Below are 20,407 nucleotides of genomic sequence, written 5' to 3'. Positions count from 1 at the left end.
TCAGGCTAGCGTCCCTTGTGATAATCGAAGCGGGTGATGAATGACCTCGCCTGGGTGCGACTGTGCGCTCCCTTATATCACTCAGGTGATGCGCTCAACGGTGAAGTGGCTGTTTTCACCTATTACCTCTCAGGGTTGTGTCCCCCGGCCTTATTTGGCACTGCAGACTAGCTGACTTCACCTATGTTGGTGATGCTCTGATAACAAAAGTAATGGTATGGCAGCGTTTGTTTTACCCTTTTGTGATGGTTGTGGGGAAGAAGGGCGGGGCCCACCATCTTGGTGCCTCTTGCATCGATGCCACCATTATGGTGTGCATGTGACACATTCGAGTTCTCCATCACCTGTCCCACTGCTGGAGCAGCCAGCACAGAGAAATGCAGGTCTGTGTTGATGAGACAAGGGATGGAGGAAGGAAATAAACTTCTTCCCTGCTCCCTACTGGGGCCAGCGTATGGCCAGACCCCTGCCCCTGCATGTCCCTGTTAGGCTGGAGCAGACAGCCCAGCCCAGAGAGCATGCCAGGATGCTGGGGGGACTCTGGTTTAACTTAAACCAAGAAGGGGTCTGGGACAGACATTGCATAAACCGTTTTGAGCTCAATCAGTTAAATCTGATTGCACATTCAACCAGGTTTATCTCAAACTGGTTTCAGCCATTTTGAAACTGGTTTATGTGCACTGAACATCTGTTTGGTTACAAGTTTAGACCAGTTTCTGGTCACTTAAATGGGTTTGTATGTAATGTCTGTCCCTAGCCTTAGTGTGTATTTCTGAGGCACCTAGCTCTAAGCAGAGTATATTCCTTTAGCTGAAATTTATCTATGCAGCCTGCCATGACCCAAAGTAAAATTGGTTGGGATAACCAGCATTAGCACACTTTGTTTTGCAAACACTAACGTGAAATCTGATAACAGAAAACAGCCAGGACTTCAGTGTTATGTCTTATTTGACCAGCCCCCCCTCCAATAGTGTAATACCACAATGTTGGTACAGGGCCTGTACTCAACACTCACTCAGAGGAAGTGACAAGCAATAGCACCACTTCCTGCAGAACCCACTGTAGCTTCTCAGAGGTCTCCAATTCAGTCCTGACCTGACTTGACCATTCTCAGTAGGTAGACTGGTCAGCAGCCAGCTGCTCCAGCAGAGCTGCCAGCAAAAGTCCTAACACAAACTTTTTCTGATACAAAAGAGATTTTCTCAAAATGCAATAAAACATACCCTTTGCACTCAACATTCAGCTCTAATGTAAATGTACTGGATCTCCCTGCAGAGCTATTGGAAAGCAAAATCAGACTCTGATCCAGGCTGCAAGACATATGTAGGTAAAGAGCCTTAGGTATCTGCAAAATGCCTTGTATCCCAGAGCTCTGCTAACAGGAATCCAATGGGAGGATCTGAGACTATTAGGACACACTGCATCTATTTATAAATAACATCTGTGAAAATTTGCCATTACTGATATCCAGTGGGGCACAGGAACATGGGACTAAGTTGATATGAGGCACAGGGGAATAGCTGAGGTCTTTTGTCTTTATGTAAATCTCTTTTATAAGATTGCAAATTGTTTTAAATCCTTGCATTTCACCCAGTAACATCAGGAGTCAGTCAAGCAGATTCTACAAATCTATACAAAATTCCTTTTAAGTTGCCCCCCTCTCCCCCAAATTAAGAGGGTTGATATAGGTGATCTTAATTACTTGTCATAGCTCAGCTCAGTGCTGCAATTTACCACATAGAGCAAGAACTACTGATTTGTGCCCTACAACACCTGATCCATTTTGGTGGGCAGAGAGCGTGAGCTAAAGCTCATATTCTGATTGCTACTCTCAGCTTTGCTATTTCGATTGCTCAGTGCACAGGTCTCACCGATGGAGTTTTTTTCACCGTTTGTAGACCACCTTTAAAAAAAATCTGCGAAGAAATCTTGCTGTTCACAGATACCTGCAGAAAACAAAGTGTGGTCCAGCACTTTGGTTACTAGCTTCAGACCTGGCCAACCTGGGGTCAGTCAGTACTTGGGCACAGGCAATCAGAGTGATTCTTGGGGAAGTCATTGAGACTCTCTGGGCCTGTCTAAAGTAAGAGCAGCATCTCCTACCTGCAGCACTGCCACGCATGCCCTGCCCCCACCCACTCCCACTAGCATTCTCCAAACCCAAGGCCTCTCCAGACTGGCTCCAGGGGCCACCTTCAGGCCTGATGGAGACAGAGGACTCGAAAATGGCTGAAGGGATGCCCTGAAGTGGCCTCAGCAGCATGGCTAGGGACAGAAGTTACACATACAGTGGTATAACTGATCAGAAACTTGTTCAAATCTGTAACACAACAGAAGTTCAGTGCACGTAAACCACTTTCAAAAGGGCCAAAACTGGTTTAAGATAAACCTGGATGGATGTAGTTATCAGACATAACTGATTTAGGTTAAATTGGTTTATTGGACTTCTGTCCCAGATCCTTTCCAGTTAACTGACAGTCCTCCAGCATCCCAAGATGCTTTATACCTCCCCTGCAAACCTCCTTCACAGAGTTGGCAGGCTAGGCTGGGCTCAAGCTGTCTGCTCCAGCCTAGCAGAGATGTGCTCAAGCACCCCTCCCCCCACCACCCCCAGCTTCCAGCCTGAGCGTCTGCAGGCATGTGGCTGCATTTCTGGAATCAAAAAGTGAATTGAATGTCTGTTCACTTGCTTATTGGTTCAATCTCCAATTTACACTAACTGGCAAAGACTGAATCAATTCAACCTCAGGCTTTTTGACTGTTTGTACTTACCCCATATGTCCAAGCTGGAGCATGGCAGGAGTGGATAGGTGTAGCAGGGGATCTGCGATCTTGAAAGCGCGTGCAGCGGAGAGCTTATTGGGACAGGGGTGCCATTGCTGGTGGAGACTACTGGTTGCAGCAGCAGTAGCATTCACTGCACATGTGCCACACACTTGAAGAGGGGTGCAACTGCAGCACTGTACTCCCCCCTCCCCCCTGATCTTTTCCTGGGTAGGTGGGTAGGTAGGGCACCTTTGAAAATGGGGCACACTGCAGCTACAAGGTAGACATGCCTTTTATGATCCAGTTACCCTTTATACATTGGGCTGGAAAGTTCCCCTTCACCTCAGAGATATGCTGCCTACTATAGCTCCAACAGTGGCTCTGGGCTTGATAGAGAACCTACCAACTGCAGTTATTGAGCCAATGTTATGCAAAAGGTTGGACTGAGTGATGCTAATGGCCTCTTCTGGCTTTAATTCTTTTGAGCCTGTGAGATGCTCAAGCACTTGGCTAATGGAGCCGTATTTGTATCTTAGATGAAGAGCCAGAAAAGATGCTCTCTCAACATCTGACGCAGACATAGGATAATTGCATATTCATTCCAGTAGAATTACCATTCCTCAGATGTGAGAGGTTAGGAATTCAGCTCCAAATATGTATTATCAAGAGAGACTTCTGAACATGATCAGTCCCTTCACCTCCCCCTGTACACATGAAACTTCAAACAACTCCCTGACTTACCTGGTTTGATCTCTTCACAGTTTCACTCCTGCATCAGGTTCCCATGGAACGCCGAGTTCAACAAATGGCCACTGAGTCATTGTGGAGACGTGTGATGGAGAACTTTTATACCTGCCGAATGCTCTGCACCTTTCAGCACTTAGTACTGTTACATGTAATGGATCACAAGTAGGTGTTGAAAATAAGAGCACATGAAAGATGAAGAGAGTTCTCACCTCTAAAGGGTTTGCTTTGCTTCAGAGGACCTATTCTTGAAAGTGCCATTAACCATTACACCAGTGTCTGAGGCCTTGTCTACACAAGGCTGCTTCTGCTGCCAGAACAGTTGCCTTCCTATAGCAACCACCACAGGGAAGCTGGCAGAGCACTTTCACATCCACACATTTATGATGGCTTCATGCACCTCTACTATGTGGCTGTGCTGGAGGACACTCACTTAAGGGACTGTTGCAGCCAGCAGAAGGTGTGGGCATGTCCCCATGTGCCTTCTACTGGCAGGTGGCAGAAAGCTTCCTTCACCCAAAGACATAAGTTACTCTACTGGTAGAAAGGAGGAGTTTGCCTTGGCAGAGCCATTTTGAGAGTGGATATAGTAGTGCAGACCAGGTCTCAGAAGTCTGAGGTACTCACCACTGTACCACTCTGCTCTGCTCAGCACTGGTGAGACCACAGCTGGAGTACTGTGTCCAGTTCTGGGTGCTGCACTTTATCAAGGACATGAACAAGCCTGAGAAATTCCAGAGAAGAGCCACCCGTGTGATCAGAGACTTGCATGACAAGTCATACAAGGAAAGGCTGAGGGATCTGGGGCTTCTCAGTCTGAGGAAAAGAAGGCTGAGAGAGGACCTGGTAGCAGCTTCACTAGGGGAGTACATCAAGGGCTCAGTGAGCAACTGTTCACCAGGGCACCTGAGGGGAAAACTAGCAGTAATGGCCACGAACTCATGGAAGACTGATTTAGGCTCATCATTAGGAAAACCTTCTTCAGTCAGGGTGTCCAGACTGTGGAATAAGCTCCCTCCAGAGGTGGTGCAATCACCTACCCTGGAAATCTTCAAGAGGAGACTAGACGGTCACCTCGCTGGGGTCACCTGACCCCCAGTTGTCTTTCTTGCTTGGTGCAGGGGGGCTGGACCCAATGATCTTCCAAGCTCCCTTCTGGCCTTACAATCTATCAATCTATGAGTACCAGTGAGGAACCTAAGGCTTGCCTAGACCAGCTAGTTTGTTTAAAAATACTCTGGTTGGTTAAAAATGCTCCACTGTAGTCCTTTTAAAGTGTGGACAGGTTTAAAAAAAGCCACGCAGAGCACCAAATGGAAATTCTCACAATTACAGGCAGGGGGTTTACTAGCAAAGACTAAGACAGTCAACCTCAGAAAGACCCTAAAAGCATAAATTTAGATTGCCTTAGTTACAAGGCATCATGTTTGGCCCTCTTAAACCAGTCCGTATTTCCAGATTGACCTAGAAGCAGAATGAGGAAATAACACTGACTTGAAAGAGACTCTGGTCTCAAACCTGCTAAGGAAAAAAATCTCACCGCTGACAGAACTAGCAGGACAAGACACCTAATCAGTGCCTGACCTCACACTCCCTTCACATGCAACTCAACAGCTGTCAGAGCAGCCAGCAGGGGAACCTGTCAGCAGCACAGATGAGAGGCAATACAGGAGCCAGAGTCAGATACCATTAGTGGAAAAAAAACATACCCTAACTTAGCCCCTGTGTTTTGAAGTCAACACACACACACACCTTATTAGCTGCAGCAATAGACTGTGAGAGAGGAGCTGCAATGGAGGAGTGAAATGATGATATCCTGGAGCTAATTTGTCAAGTTCCCACTTTATGACAACTGATGAACAGGAGAAAATAATCTCTCTGCTGTGCACGACTAGGTTTCCCTGCTCAGGTTTGAGCTGATGGCAGGGGAGAAATCAAAGGAAGCTGTGAAGGGGTTGTTAAAGGAAGAATGGGAAAGGTAAAACTGTGACACTGATGACAACTTCAGGACCACAACTTCAAAGGAGTGAAGATAACAATGGCCTAGATAAGAAGACCCCCTCAAGCACATATACCCAGGTTATAGCTGTGAAGAGAGACTCCTCAGCCCCAAACCAAATGACAAGGCTGAGAAGACAGAGATCAAAAGATCCAGAGCTGTTATAGACCATTGGCCTCGCAGAAAGGGAGGGAGGTGGGTAAGCTATAAAGTGAGCAGGCAAAACTTAGTGGCACAGAGGACCAAAGAAAATGAACTATCTTGAATGCCCTCTTAATGTGCCTGTTACATTCAATGTTTGGACTGAAACCTTCTTTAGGCAGAACCTACAGGGAAAGCGTAAGTAGGGCCAGGCCAGGGAAAGAGTTGAGATACCAGTGAAACATGGCTGATATTCTGCCCATTTTTCTTTGACCCATCTTTGCAAACATTACATATGAGCAATGGTTTAATGTCTAATGCTTCTCTATTCATTCACCCCTGGAGTGTCACATATAAGAGCCACTTGTTTTTGCCCTGCAAAAAAACCTGAGGACACACACTGTCACCTTTGTGGATGAGTCCTGTCCATTTGCTAGACACTGAATAACCAAGAGCAGCAGCTGGATGAGGAGCATCTGGCAAAAGCTGAATCAAGGAAAGTGAGAGGGATTTGGTGGGTATAGAGAAAGACTCCCCACCTCTGTAAGCATTTCTCCACTCAAGCTCCCCTCTCCAATTGTTTAAACTTGCTGTTCAGCTGACAGTTCCCTGCGCTGAGGTACCCAGACAGACAAGACAGCAGAAAATGCCCAAGCCTACTTAGCGCTGTCAGGTTTTGATTTGGCCATAGTGAATCTACATGGTGACCAGCTGGCTGGGTTGCTGGAGTGTACTGTGGTGCAGTGAAGCCATCAGCCTTCACCTGGTTTGGAAAAACATGGTGGCTCACTTGGGCTGGAACTTAGGCAGAAGTGCAGTATGAAAGAGTGAGATGGGCAAGGTGGGAACAACAGAGTTTACAAAATACACATGAAGCCTCCAGGCCCCGTATACACAGTGCTGCTCTGCCCAGTTTCTGAAGCACAGAATTCAGGGAACACTAATCCTAACCTTTAGGAACTGGGCAGTGTCTATTTATACCCCACAATTGGACACACAAGGCTATCCAAAGCACATCAATTGGGTGCTTTGCACCCTCTGCTGGTTCCTCATTTATGGCTGAATTTTACCTGGACTTGCTGGCTCCTATAACCTGGTACCCTTTCATTAAACCCTGGTACCCTTTTCCATCAGATCAGGGATGTCTGATATAGCAGTAGCCATTACAAAGACTATGCCAAGAATATTTGGGAGCAAGTTCCCAAGAGCAAATCACTTCAGTTCCACTCTTTCCTCCACCCTACTTCCAAAGCTTCTGGGAGACTTTCTCACACCATGCTCAAGAAAAGGCAAATGGTCTTTTGCCTCAGATATTCACAGGTATGGTATGAGATTCCACCTCTGTAAGGACACCTGCCATTGAAAACATGCTCCAAGTATTCGGATGCATCACATACCTCTATCCAGGTTGATCTCCAGACATTTTACTGCACAGAACACCCTGTAACCTTTCCTTAGTAATATCAGGCTTCAGCAGGGCTTTGAGACCACAAAATGTCAACTTGCAGTGAAAGCAGCTGTCAGAAAGCTTGTGTTTGGACCGCTCCTCAACTCATTCAGTGAGATGCACTTTCTTAACCTTTAAATATGAGTAAAAAGGTGCCAGGTGTAATGAGATCTAGCAGACATTCTCTTGTCGAGGGAAATAGAGGCGAGTGTGAGGATATCAACAGAGCAGTTCTCTTTCCTCTTCTGGTCTCTACAGAAAGCAGAAGAGGAAAGGTGGGGAGATGTGCGGAGGGGAGGTGCGCAGCCCAGCTTGTGCCCAAACAATGTTCTGGAAACAAGCCACGCTGAAATACAACCAAAGCAGAAACAGTCTGATTAAAAGGTTCTCTCTGTCTCTCTGCCTTCAGTCAGGAGCTCTAAGTGGTCTACTTGCAGTCAGAGCCATCAAGAGACCAACTTAATCTGAAGTGTAATAACTCTATTTCAACATTTCTGCAATAGACATTGCAATTTATAGCAAAAAAAGTCTCATGTACTAATTAGCCCCAGCTGCAGAATCCTGGAATCAAGAAAACATTTAGACAGCTTGTTAGGGGTAGGTGAAAAATGAATATGTATTAATCACCTTTTCACTAAATTCAAGCCTAACTAGACTCTAAAAGTAGAGCTAAAGGATAAAATTAGCCAATGACCATGAGAGTAGTTGACATTCAATGGGGCTTCAACACTAGACATGTCTTAGACATGTTAAGGAAACTTTTACTAAAAAGGATGGATGTGAGGATGAAGTCATGGCTCCACAGAGCAGTTCCTACTGGCTTCACAGGGTCAGGACTTTGTTTCCTGGGTTACAGCTTCACCCAGAACAATGCTCAAATGAAGCATGTCAGTTCTGTCATTTCCTGAGGGGTCAAAAGAGCAGCTACTCACTTTGAAAACATCTAAGAGCTCATAACCAAGACCATCCAGTGACTTGTGGCTGTGGCCAATTAGAGCTCCTAGAAGACGCCTGGTTTTTCATAGGGGAGGCGTGCAGCCCCTCTGGAAGTTAGGCCTTCTTTCAGGTGTTTCAACTTATGCCCAGAAACATGAAGGCCCCCCACATTCACTGCTCACCTTCTGAACACTGTGAATTAAGTCTTATCTTATCTTTAAACCACTACACTAGGTACATGCTACAGCATTCACAGAGGATCTTTCCTGTTTGCTTTCTAAAAGGCAAAACTGGAAGAATCCTACCAAGATAACTTGGTGTCAATTTGTAGAAAAACCGTGCTGATTCACTTTGTCTTCAGAGTAATAAAAAGATTCATGAAGACAGTTAGTACGCTGTGCAATTGTAGCTGAAAATGTAATTGCAGTGGGTGTACCTGGTCCATTAGAGGCAGCTGGGGTTGATAAAGCTCTAGGGGCAAAGAAAGAAGGACAGGCATAGCATTTCAGGATCATCTGGAAGGGAGAAGATAGATTACACTTAAACAAGAGGTAACATCTGAAAAAGATAAAAATCACAGTTTGCCAGAATTTTTCCAACCTGCAACAGTTGTGCTAAACTACCACAGCTGGTGGGAAACAAAACTGTCAGACTGTGGGAAATGTCAAACTTTTGGAATCAGTTTGGAGTTAAGACAGAAAGCTGGAATACTGAAGTTTCCTGATTAAAATAAGTCAGAAAGGTTTTCAAGCAGAAACTCTGAAATGGAAAAATGTTGTTTTGCAAGATTGACTCAGCATTTTTCACTGTGATTCTCCCAAATTGGAAACTTGAGAAGTGATAGAAAAATGAGAAGTTTCCATGGAAAAAAGATGCACTTCTGACTAACTCCTTCTTACAGAAGAGGGGAGGATGTGAAAGGAAGGAGACGTGCAGGAAAAAGACAAAGAGAACTATCACATTCTTTCTAATGTAAGACAATGTTTAAAACAAAGTATTTTCTGTAAAAATGCCCTGTCCTAAATTTCAGTAAATAAAGTAAAACACTGTTTATATGCACCACAGATGTGTCTTTATTTGAATGTTTTTATCTTTTCTCTCAAATTCTTAAAATGTAAGTGTGTCACATTCAAAGATACTTTATATTAGAAGGAATAAGATATTTGAAAGAGGAGACAATGAGTAAGACATGCACTTGTTTGACATTTAACATTTTATACTAAAACAAAACCTTAGTTTTTCTAGTATCTAAAAAATATATCATTTTGTGATACTTGAATAAACATGTAATTGGCTCATTTATTAAAACACACAAGTCAGGAAATTCAAAAGTTGACACCCTCACTCCTTTAACAAGCAAAATTTCTGCTAAGTAATAGACCTTTTGTACATCATTTAAAATATATATTACATAGTTTCTGTGAATACTTTTAGCTTTTTTATCTCAAAGTCTAACTATTAATTACATGCAAAAATGCCATTAATGTAGCAAGGTTCACAGTTTAAATGACACAGCATTCAACTGCAGTATTTTAACATGAAAAAGACTAGAAATTTTTTATTATAAAAAAGGGAACTTTCTTTCTTGGACTTTTGAAAAAAGATGATACCAACAAATCCTAAACGGAAGTGGTATTTGTAATGTTTGGGAGGCTTCTAGTAATTTTAAAGAGATGAAAGAAACACTATTGAAAAAAAAATCCTAAACTAATTGTGACCTGCTTTACGATCAAAAAAATTGCTTGTTAAACCTGGAAAGAACTGAAAACATTTAGTTTATTTTTCAATGTCAGCCTGATTTAAGTTTTGCATTTCTCTCAACCTGAGTGAGCAAAACAGATCAATAGTTTCCAGTTAATTTCACTTTTGGAGTCTTACTGGACACAATTGTGCAGTTCAGCAGAAAGTTCATATTAAACTTGAATTAAGAAACAGAATAAAATATGTTATAAGAATATTTTTCTTGGTCTTAGGTTTGGCATGAGCTTGCTTTGTAGACTTTGATCCAGACTGGGTATGGCAAGTTGTGCTTTTTCTCACTTTATGTTTACATGGAAGGTATACACTCAGACCTGATTGCAGCTACCTTGTGCCCTCATTAAGAACATCATTTATATTCAGCAAAACTGTGCGGCTTGCTCTAAGCACATATATACTTAAGTACTTTACTGAATAAAGGTAGGTTTAAGCACATACTTAAGTGCTTGATGAATGTGGAGAACTGGAAAGCTCTGTCCACTCTTGCCATGAGTGCCAAATGCAGTTTCACTAGGATACTCCATTAAAATTGTGCTGTGCCAATCCTTTCTTCATAGGAGAGGACCTTGGCACAGGGTTTGGGTACTGTTTTCCTTTAATAGAAAGAAAATTTACAATTGTTGCTGACACATTTGGCAAGGGTCAGCTGGCTCAGTAGATTGATCATGAGCAGGGATCCGGGTTTTCCATTTTCCACAGAAAAATGAAGAAAAGCGCGGTTTAATCCTTTTACCCAAGAAAAACACAGATTTTTAATTTTAATGGAGAAACCCACAGATTTTGCACTTTTGCAAAGAGCTTTCTGCGTGCTGGCAGAGTTCCAGCTTGTGAGGGGCTGGGGGGAACGGGAGGACAGCGGTCAGGCGGGGGGCACCATGTGCACGTACATGCACATGGCTCCAAGGCAGCCTGGAGATCAGCTCCCACATGTAAGTTTGGAGGGGGGATGGGGGACTGAGGCCCCCATAGGGAGGGAGGGAGTGAATTGGGCAGGGCTGGGGCTGCTGCCCAGCTGGGTGGTGCATGGGGCCCAGGGCCAAACACAGGGAGCAGGATGGAGCAGCTGGTGGCTCGTCCAGGAGGCAGGGTGGGTGAGGCCAGCATGTGGCCCCCAGATCTGTGCATGGGGCAGGGGTGGGCTGCCCACTGCAGGCTCCGGCTCCCTGCCTTGCTGCCCTCCACTCAGGGCCTCTGCAGCCCAGCAGGCGGGACCTGGCATGGCAGGGCAGAGAGGGGCCAGGCAGGGAAGCTCCTTGCTGCAGTGAGGTCTCGGTAGGCCCAAATCCAAAATCAAATACCAAAATCTCTAGGTATTTAGAATTTACTTTATTTCAGTGATTGAGGCACTGGCAGGCTTCCAAAATGCTTTAGAATTGTAAATATATCAATAAAACATTGTGTTCAATTGATACCTATATATATAGTGGCATTTCATTTTAATCATGGATTTTGGGGGTTTTATCAGAAAATTTCCAGATTTTTTTTTATCACAGAAGTTTCTTCTTTTTTTTAATCAGAGAAAACCAGGATCTCTGGTCATAAGTTATAGAGCTCCATACTTTTATGCCAACAAACTACTATACAGCCATACTAAACAACTGCATTGCATGTTAGTTCCAGGCATGAAATAAAGCATCAGATGAAGTCAGTGGTAGATTCAGGGAGACAACCCAGGCTTTCCAGCTTTCAGCTTGGTGTCCAGATGATGGGCAACTCTAGATGTAATCTAAACTCAGTGCCACCACATGTCATCACCTTTTCCATGACTTTTCAGCTTTGAAAAATTAGGACTCCATGGTCTCAGTCCAGTCTGCTACAGATAAGGGTTCATAAATCCCACAAATGGGAACTAATACATACCCCTGAGCAGGGGCCTCAAGGATCAAAGGACTACAGAGGAAAGCCAAAAATCCCACCTTTAGTTAAGGGAATGTGCGTTTGGTGGGTTGGGGAGGCTCTCAGACAAGGAGCATAACCTGTGATCAAATATAGGGCAATGACTATCTGCACTGGTTAAATTAAGACAGAGGTACTGACAAGAAAGTGTCTTTATTTCAATTAATAGTTCTTGGCATTAGACAGATATTAAATAACACTGGAATGCACAAGACTATGAACATGAACAGGTAGGAGGGTGTAGCAAAATTTAGAACAGCAGTGCGAGTCACATCACTTCATCTCACTCAAAAGCCGTTTAATGCTACATCCACCTTAAGTGGGACTCCACTGAGAAATACAAAAATTAAGATTACTCCTTTAAGTCTTTTGTTAATACAGTAACGCTGGAATGATCAACAATAAAAATGAACAAAATATTTTCATTCAGTAATTAAACAGAGTGAAATATCCACAAACTGCTAGTCATGCACTTTCTTTTGAACAGCAATTTGCTAATGCATAAATATCACAAAAAACAATCTCCAATCTCCAAGATTTGAATAAAATCACAGACGAAGAATTTAAGCTTGAATTCTACTTTATGCCTTAAATAGATTACCTAAATATTAATTTTTACTTCACCATATATATATAATTTTTATATATATATATATATTAAAAGAAAGTAAAGACCATTAGATAAGTGCAAGCAATTTTTCTCAAAGAAAAAAAAATTGGAACCATGCCCAAGAAAACTTTTTCTTTTTTTTTCCTTTTTTGTTTTATTTTGCTTTCTATTTCATTCAGTCCTCATTTTGTACAGTCATTTTTGAAGCAAAATAAATTATCTACCGTCTGCTATGCTGGATCAAAGTCCTACCTAGCATCTTCTTAGGACTATTAGAAAGTCGTCTTTCCTACCGACTACATGATGTGATGTCTCACTGGAAATTTGAGCTCATAGCATCTGCATGTAAACATACCTTTCAATTACATTAAATGTGTAGAGTGAGTCAAAACATTAGGGGTGAGAGGAAATGGAACTGCCAAAAGGAACTTTGCACTGGTGTTAGTGAAAGAGCGCGGCTGTCTTCACTCGGAAACACACACCAATCTGGCAATGGAATCTTATCCACTAACAGTTGAGGAATGATTGAGAAGGCATCCATTTGCGAGCAAAGCTTGAACAACAAGCCAGCATTTTCTTTGCAAACTGTCCAGAGTTTAATTAGAACTGACTTGCGCTGCTCGGATCACATTGTAGCAATCGCACAATAGAGGGATCACTCTTGGCACCTTTAATAAACTCTTCAAGAGACAGTTTACCTTGAAGGAAGAAAACAAAGTAAGTCAATCATGCTGCAAAAGTCAATGAGGCTTAAAACTAAAACCTCTTCATAGAATACTTAAGACCAAATAGCTTATTGCAATGCATTTGGGGTTGAATTCATTGCAGCGAAGAGGAGCTGAGCACTGAAATCCTACTCAAGCAATTAAACCTGGATACGTTTCCACCCTCCCCTCCCCTCCCCTCCCCTCTGCCAAGTAATGTAATATTTTACTCTACATTTTATATTAAAAACACATGGTCAAGGTAAAACAAGTATACTAATACCACCTTCAATCATACATTACGCAGAACTGCATTACACAAAACTGAATTAAAATCATTCAGACAACATATAGTACACGTGAACACCTATACAAACTGTTTTAAAAAGAGGCTTGATTATAGGCGAGATTTTTAAACCCAAAAAACCCAGGGTCTTCATACTATATGAACTGTTATGATTCACTGGAACGTGCTCATGGACAGCAGGGCAGTGTGACTGAGTATCCCTTCCTGATGGACTATTTATCTCCTAAATTCTGCTGCACAGGGACACAGAAATGGGATATGCTGGGCAGAAAAGGGTGGAAAAATACTTGCTAAATAGGGTAAAACTCATGAGCTGGGGCTAACTAGGGGAGGTGAATGTAAAAACCACGTAGAAGTCTGTGGCTCTGCTTGGCATTTGAAAACAGGCACTGCTTGATGAGTATGAACAGTCACGAGTCAACACTGCTGCAGTGCGCACGGCTGTATTTCTCTGTTCTGCAGTACTGTTGAAGAGGCTGGCACTGCTTCTGCGATCTCACATGGGACCAAACCCAATGTGAACCAAACTGAATTCATAGCAAGTTCACTTGGGACCAAACCAAGTTCCCTTGGTTGTGGAGCTTCTGCTGAGATCAAAGCAAGTTCAGCTCACATGGTCTTTCGGGATCAGGTTTGTGAACTCTTAGTTGAATAACCTTAGTGACAAGAGCATTTTTTCTATCCAGTATTTTGCATATGAGGTACTGGCAATGGTATAGTACACACACATGCACACAACGAAAGACATACACCACAAGGCAGTGTTTCTGAGCAATGAAACATTTTTTTTTTCTAGGATGACTTATTTGGCCAGACAATTCCCTCTGAGAACCATTACATTGTCTCTTCAGCATAAGACAAGCAGGAGAGGGTGTGGCTGGATGCTACTGTATAAAAGGTTCCTAGTTTCAGAGAATTCTCTAAAACTATTCTGTGTAAAATTGCATGCTGAATACTTTAATTCAAAGATCTGCTGCTGGACTGCTGTATAACGTTATTCTGGCACTCACACGTCCATTCACTCGACCTCGTTATGGGGTATGGTATTTCATACAAGAGCTATACCCAACATTTTAATGCAGAGAGGACAAAATACTGCCCGAGGGCCACATCTGGCCTGCAGGTGACATGATCTGGCCCGTGGGTGCCCACCAATTGATTATATCCCCATCCAGCCCATCAATTCTCTTTGTTCCCACCCTTCTGCACAGGAGGGCCACATCCAGCATGCACAACTTTGGGACGGGGCCACTGCTGCTGCCGCTGAGGGGACCTGCTTGGCTTTCCTGGCTTCCAGCAGCTGCTCATGTCCCTGCTGCAGCATTGGCTTTGGGCAGTGGGTAGGGAAGCTGCAGCTGGGCAGGAGGCCAGGGCTGGCAGGAGCACAGAGCCTGGGGCCTGCACCCAGTGGGGTAGCAGAAGTGCAGAGCTCAAGTGGGAAGGTTTTGGGCGTCTGGGGTGAGGAAGGGAGGGGGAAGCATGGGGATCCCCTGCACACACCCCTCCTCCCCCCGCATGGTGCACAGCCCCTGCCACCAGTGGTGGCAGCGGGAACAAGCAGCGGGCCCTTGGGGTGTTGGTGGCCTGCACAGGCACAGCCACTCAGTGGCACATGGCTCCAGTCAGTTCTAGGAGTTGCACACGGCGGTGAGGAGAGAAGCCAAGTCAGCCCACCTCTACTGCATGGGGTTCACGTGCAGCTGCCAGCACTTGTGCACCACCAAGGTTAAGCCCTACATGCTGGAGTGACTGCCTTCCCTGCTCCCTGTCACCACATGCAGCTTATGGGATTCTGCCAGAAGTGGTGGGGAGCCCCACTCTCTGCTTGCCAGCAAAGTCCCAAGAGCTGCACATGGTGGCAGGGAGCAGGGAAGGCAGCTGGCTCCATTGCACAGGGCTTTGTCCTGGTGGCATGTAAGTGCTGGGAGCTGCACGTGAGCCTCATGTGATAGACACAGGCCAGCCTGGCTCCACTCCTTGCCACCACATGCAGCCCCTGGAACTGGCTGGAGCTGCGTGCCACCTAGCGGCTGCGCCTGTGCGGGCCATGAACACCCTGAGGCCCTGTTATTTGCAGCTGCTGCCACCATTGATGGCAAGGGCTGCTGACACCATCAACAGCCATGGTGGGGTGTAGAGGGGGGTCCCCATACCCCCCCTCCATCACCCCACAAACCCCACACTCACCACTCCCCCACAACCCTCTCACATATACACATAGCCACACCCTCCCAACATACCCTACACCCCCCACACACAGCCACACCCCCTCACAAACCCCACACACATCACCCACATACACACTCCACATTCCACCATGCACACACACGCTCCCCCAAACACACCCTGCACACAATATACAAGAGTAAGACTTTATTTTTGAGCTGTTATGCAATCACCTCTATATATATACTATGCAAACACATAAATCAGGACAAAAATATTTTTTGAAATAAAAATACTTTATGGCACCTCCCCCCCCAAATAAGTACTTCCAGGGGCAAGGGGAAAGACTTCAGGGGGGAGTGGGGGAAGAGGTCATTTTTCAGTCCCAAGATGGCAACCAGAAGACAGGCACCTGTCAAGGGGTGGGGCTACCGTTGCAGCTCTCGGCAGCTCACCAAAACTCATTAAGTGGCCCTCCAGCTGAAATAATTGCCTGCCCCTGTTCTAGGGCCATTCTTCACCAACTTCCATTGTTCCATCAGGACTCCCCCATGTGCATATTTTGTCTTGAGTAGATTAACTCTTTGCAGAACACTATGTGCCATTAATCACATCATATAGAAGCAAAAGACCTGATCAAACTATACCTGTACAATTTAAGTGATATTAGACCCTCAGTTGAGATTTTTATGGTCACGTAAAACCAGAAGAATAAAAAAACCACATTCCTCTTGTGAGAGCAGTTTCATTATAGGTCAATTTTATTCCTTACGTTATACTCTCCAGCAGTTAGCACAGCTTCGGCCCATGTTGTATTTTTGGTTTTAATTGCTCTCTGCCTTTGGGTACAGTTATATTACTAACAGAAAAAGTCCATACATTAATAACACCATAAAGCTTGTGCCCAGAATATCTGGGTTTCTCTCAGAATTAAAGCTGCATCTTTTATTGCACTCTATATTTACTACTGATTTTTGTAAAGCCTACTTTATTTTATTACACAAACTAGAAGCTCTAGCCACTGCATGAGATCTTGGATACGCCGTTTGCTCAGCATCACTTTTGCATACTGCCCTAAAGTGATCCAATAACCAATTTGTAGGAATGCAGCCGGGCAGCGTGGAGAACATCACCCTGCAGGTAAGTCTGTGGAAGTAAAGGGACATGGGGGGAGCAGATCGAGGCCCCAACAGTGAAAGAGGGAGAGGGACAAGGGCAGGGGCAGGGGCTGGGACAGGGCAGTGAATGGGACCCTAGGGTCAGGGCGGGGAGCAGGATGGAGCTGTGGGCGGCTTGAACATGGGATCAGCATCCTGGCACTTAAAAATGGTGGCAGGGGTACTTGAACTAAAGCTCATCGAATGAATGGGGTGAGGGTGTAGGTGGGTTGTCTGCCACAGACTTGGGGCTCTTTGCTCTGGGAGCCGCATGCCAGCTGCGTTATGCCCCCTTCCCATCCAGCAGCTGGAGGAACAGCTCACCACTGCCACCGAATGGGTAGGGGGTGTGGTGCAGCCGGTGGGGGACTCCCAGGGTAAAGGCTGCAGAGTGAAGAGCCCTGGGCCTGTAGTGGACAGCCCACCTCTGCCCTCACTTTGCTCAGCTCTACTCTGGTTAAAGGCATCCCAGCACTTAAAAATGGAGGCGGGGAGTGCTTGAATTGAAGCTCATTTGATGAGCTTTAGTTCGAGTGCCCCCGCTGCCATTTTTAAGCGCTGGGACGCCGATCCCCTGGATGAGCCACACATGGCTTCATCCTGCTGCCTCAGGGTCCTATTCACCGCCCTGCCCCAGCCCCCTCCCTCACTGTGGGGGCCTCGATCTCCCTGCCTCCCCCCCCAAATGCCCCTTCCCCTCCATGGGGAGGGGATTTACCTTTAGGGTACTGCTCTCTGTACTGCCTGGCTGCATTCCTGGCCAGTGCATGTGTGTGGTTGGGCACATCTATGCAACATTTGGGGGCTCTGCCCACAAGGCATATTATATTTACCAGTGACATTATTGGCTACAGTGGACAAAAAAAGCCGATAGCCAATAATGTTAATTTTCCTTTTACTAGTGCTGATCTGATACGGCACCAGTATAATCTGTGCACCTCTAGCTGCAAGCCCTCTACTTTGGAGGTACTAACTGACCAGCAGCCCCACTGGCTCTATTGCTAGAGCATCCAAAAGCTTTTCTGTGCAAAACAAATCCAATTGCTGGCTTGTAGAAACAAAGAAACAAGCAAATAAATAGAAGTGGCATTAGAGCACTTGGGTTAGGGCCAGATTTTCAGTGGTACAAATTTTGCAAGCACAAACCACTATGAAGATCAGAAACAGAAACATTCTCCTGAGAGAATGGCACAAATGCAAGGACAAATCCTGCTCCTGTCACTCCTGTTACACCAGCAGCCTTACTGAAAACTAGAGTGAAGACAGCAAGACTGCCTTTGGTTTGTCAACCCCCTAGAGAGCATGAACTAGAGGATGCTGAACCCACAGAAGTTTCAGGACCATTTCATGCAAGATCATTTATGGGTCAAAGAGACTGCAAGAGAGGACACGAGCAACTGTAAACAGAAAACTGCAAATAAGAACCCAGAAAGGACAATAAGTTAGGTAGCAACCCTGGTTCTCTAAATAGGCAGCTGTATCTACTCAGGTTTGGGAAATTAAAACAGATGATATGAATAACAAATGAAACTGTAAGCTGAGCTCTGACTGGTTTTAGTGGCAAGTGCTATTTAAGCAGATGGCAATGGGTGGCAGCAGAAGAGCTGGGTGATTTTTTGAGTGAAAAAACAGGATCCCTGCTATGCAGGGAGAAAGGGAATAGTATGGACAGGTGTAGCAGAGGTAAGTACATTTAGGAAGCACATCTGCATCCCTTTCCTTGGGCAAAACACACTCCTTTCCCCAGCGCAGCCCCTACCATGCTGTCCCCTTTAAGTTGAAAAAATGAACATACGAAACTAAAGACAAAGAGGTAAACATACTACTGTCCATCCCCCTCCTACAGTACTTTCATCTTCTTCTACCAGTCCCAACCCCATACACAGGATTCTGTACTTTTTTAAAATGCCTCCTCTATTTTCAGTTTTTTTGTGTTTATTTTCTCCATTGCTCACTCTTCATTTCACAAGCACCTTCCTCCGGATTCCCCTCCTACCTTGCTCCTGCCTCTACACAATATTCAGTGTGGGCTTTTGCCCCCTCCAACAAAACACAGTACTTGTCTATTCCGAGCCCAGACACAATTAGGCATGGGCCTCTCATGAAAAGGCAATGAAGAGAAGGGCAAATGGCCCTCACAAGCCAGGTGAATAGGCTCTGAATGATAGCTAGGTGCAGCTGAGCTGCCTGGAGTCAGAGAACATATGAGTCCACATATGGAGGAGGCTGGGTTTGAGGCTATTCACAGACTATATCACCCTGGGATTTTGTAGGTTTGCATACTGGGGAGAACACAGATGAGGTCAGTGACACCCCAAGTCTAGGGGCTCACACAAACTCAAGTAGTCTACCAATTTCAGCAGCTGCGTCTGCACCAATAGAAAACGTATAAGAGGGAAGGTGACAAGAACACAGGCCCGTGCTACTTTTTCTAAGGGCCTGTAGAGCCCTGTTCAGCCCTTGCTTGCCAGTTTCCACAAACACAACCTATATCCACTTTCCTTTGGGTGTGCAGGTAATGGACATGCCGACATCACAGTGGCAGACATCCATGGTGGGATAAGTGAAATGGAGGTTACCCTGAAAGTAATCTCAACTGTCATCAGCAACGCTAAATTTGAAAAATGGTATCATGCAATATATGTTTACTTCCAAGACCTAATTAAGGACTCCTAGTGGGGATCATACCATCATTGTTTGTGTCCATCTGCCTGAAGATTTTGTCTGTTCGTTTTTCTGGAGTGGATTCGTCTTCCGGCATTTTCATTACCGATGACACCATTTTGTAGATTGCCTGAATATAAAAAAAAGTAATGAAATTTGAAAAGCTGTGAAGCACCAGGACTAAGAGAAGGAATTTAAGCCTGTAGCAATAAAAAGCCAGATGACCTTGGCTGCAGAACCTTATAAATCAAAACAAGAAAGAAGAATTACAAACTCAATGTTTTTTTCAGGAATCATTCCTGGTTTAGAAAGCCAATATAATGGTCCTGTTGGACAGTCCAGCAATGAGTCAGCAACTAATAAGTTACTACACTAGAGGATGCCAGGGAAAAGTTGCAAGTGCAGTTTTCCTTTTTGAAAGTGAGTTTGGAAGTGGCCATTAAACACACAGAGGTGCTTCCTACTATGCAGTAATTGTTCAGCTATAGTGGGCTGGATAGTTTTGTTAGTAGGCAGGCTGGGTTTTCACACTTACATGGACCAGCTAGAGCCTGAAGGCCTATTCTTACCCATGTGTACTATGTTTTACTCATGAGGTAAACCACAGGCAGCGTTCCCTTGACACCTGCTCCTCACCCTGCTCTGGAACTACCACTTCCAGGGACAGACGAGTTCACCCTCCACTCTCATGCCCCTCCTGACAACCCTTGCCAAACAGCTCACCAAGGCCAATCAAGCACTTGATTTTGTGGTCTGGAAAATTCTGCTAGAAACTGGATAGAAATGTCTGTGGTCAATAACAAGGTGTCACACACTGGCAGTCACCACCCACCATGGCTGGAATCTGAATAGGTGACTGAATAGGTGCCCTACAGGTGAAAAGGTCCAGGATGCCATTACTAAACCCTCTGCAGCTTCTTCTACCACCTGGGACTCAAAGGTGCTATACAACACCTTCCCTTGTACAGCTCCAAATTGTAAAATCTATATGGCCTTTTACTCTAAGGCCAGGTACAGACATGACACTTTTACTGGTGTAAGTGATTTGAAACCAGTTTATACCCAGAACAGAACAGAAGCTGGGACAACCCCACCCTCTGGGTGCGCCCCTG

The 20,407-nt window shown here is 44.9% G+C and overlaps 1 protein-coding gene across 1 annotated transcript in view; it reads right to left on the bottom strand.

Annotated features, from left to right (window-relative positions):
• Positions 1 to 11,294: 11,294 nt before the first annotated feature.
• The window catches only part of HPCAL1 (hippocalcin like 1), a 112,941-nt gene continuing 103,828 nt past the window's right edge, over positions 11,295 to 20,407 (bottom strand). The window contains exons 4-5 of the mRNA XM_019520743.1: positions 19,320 to 19,425; positions 11,295 to 12,995 (exon numbers count right to left, since the gene is read on the bottom strand). Coding sequence (XP_019376288.1) covers positions 12,898 to 12,995; positions 19,320 to 19,425 — 204 coding nt within the window. The 3' untranslated portion in view covers positions 11,295 to 12,897. The remainder of the gene's footprint in view (positions 12,996 to 19,319; positions 19,426 to 20,407) is intronic.

This window comes from Gavialis gangeticus, unplaced genomic scaffold, assembly GCF_001723915.1.
Source record: "Gavialis gangeticus isolate Ggan-Ray unplaced genomic scaffold, GavGan_comp1, whole genome shotgun sequence".
Taxonomy (NCBI): domain Eukaryota; kingdom Metazoa; phylum Chordata; order Crocodylia; family Gavialidae; genus Gavialis; species Gavialis gangeticus.
This window is presented reverse-complemented; position numbering and strand designations above follow the sequence as displayed.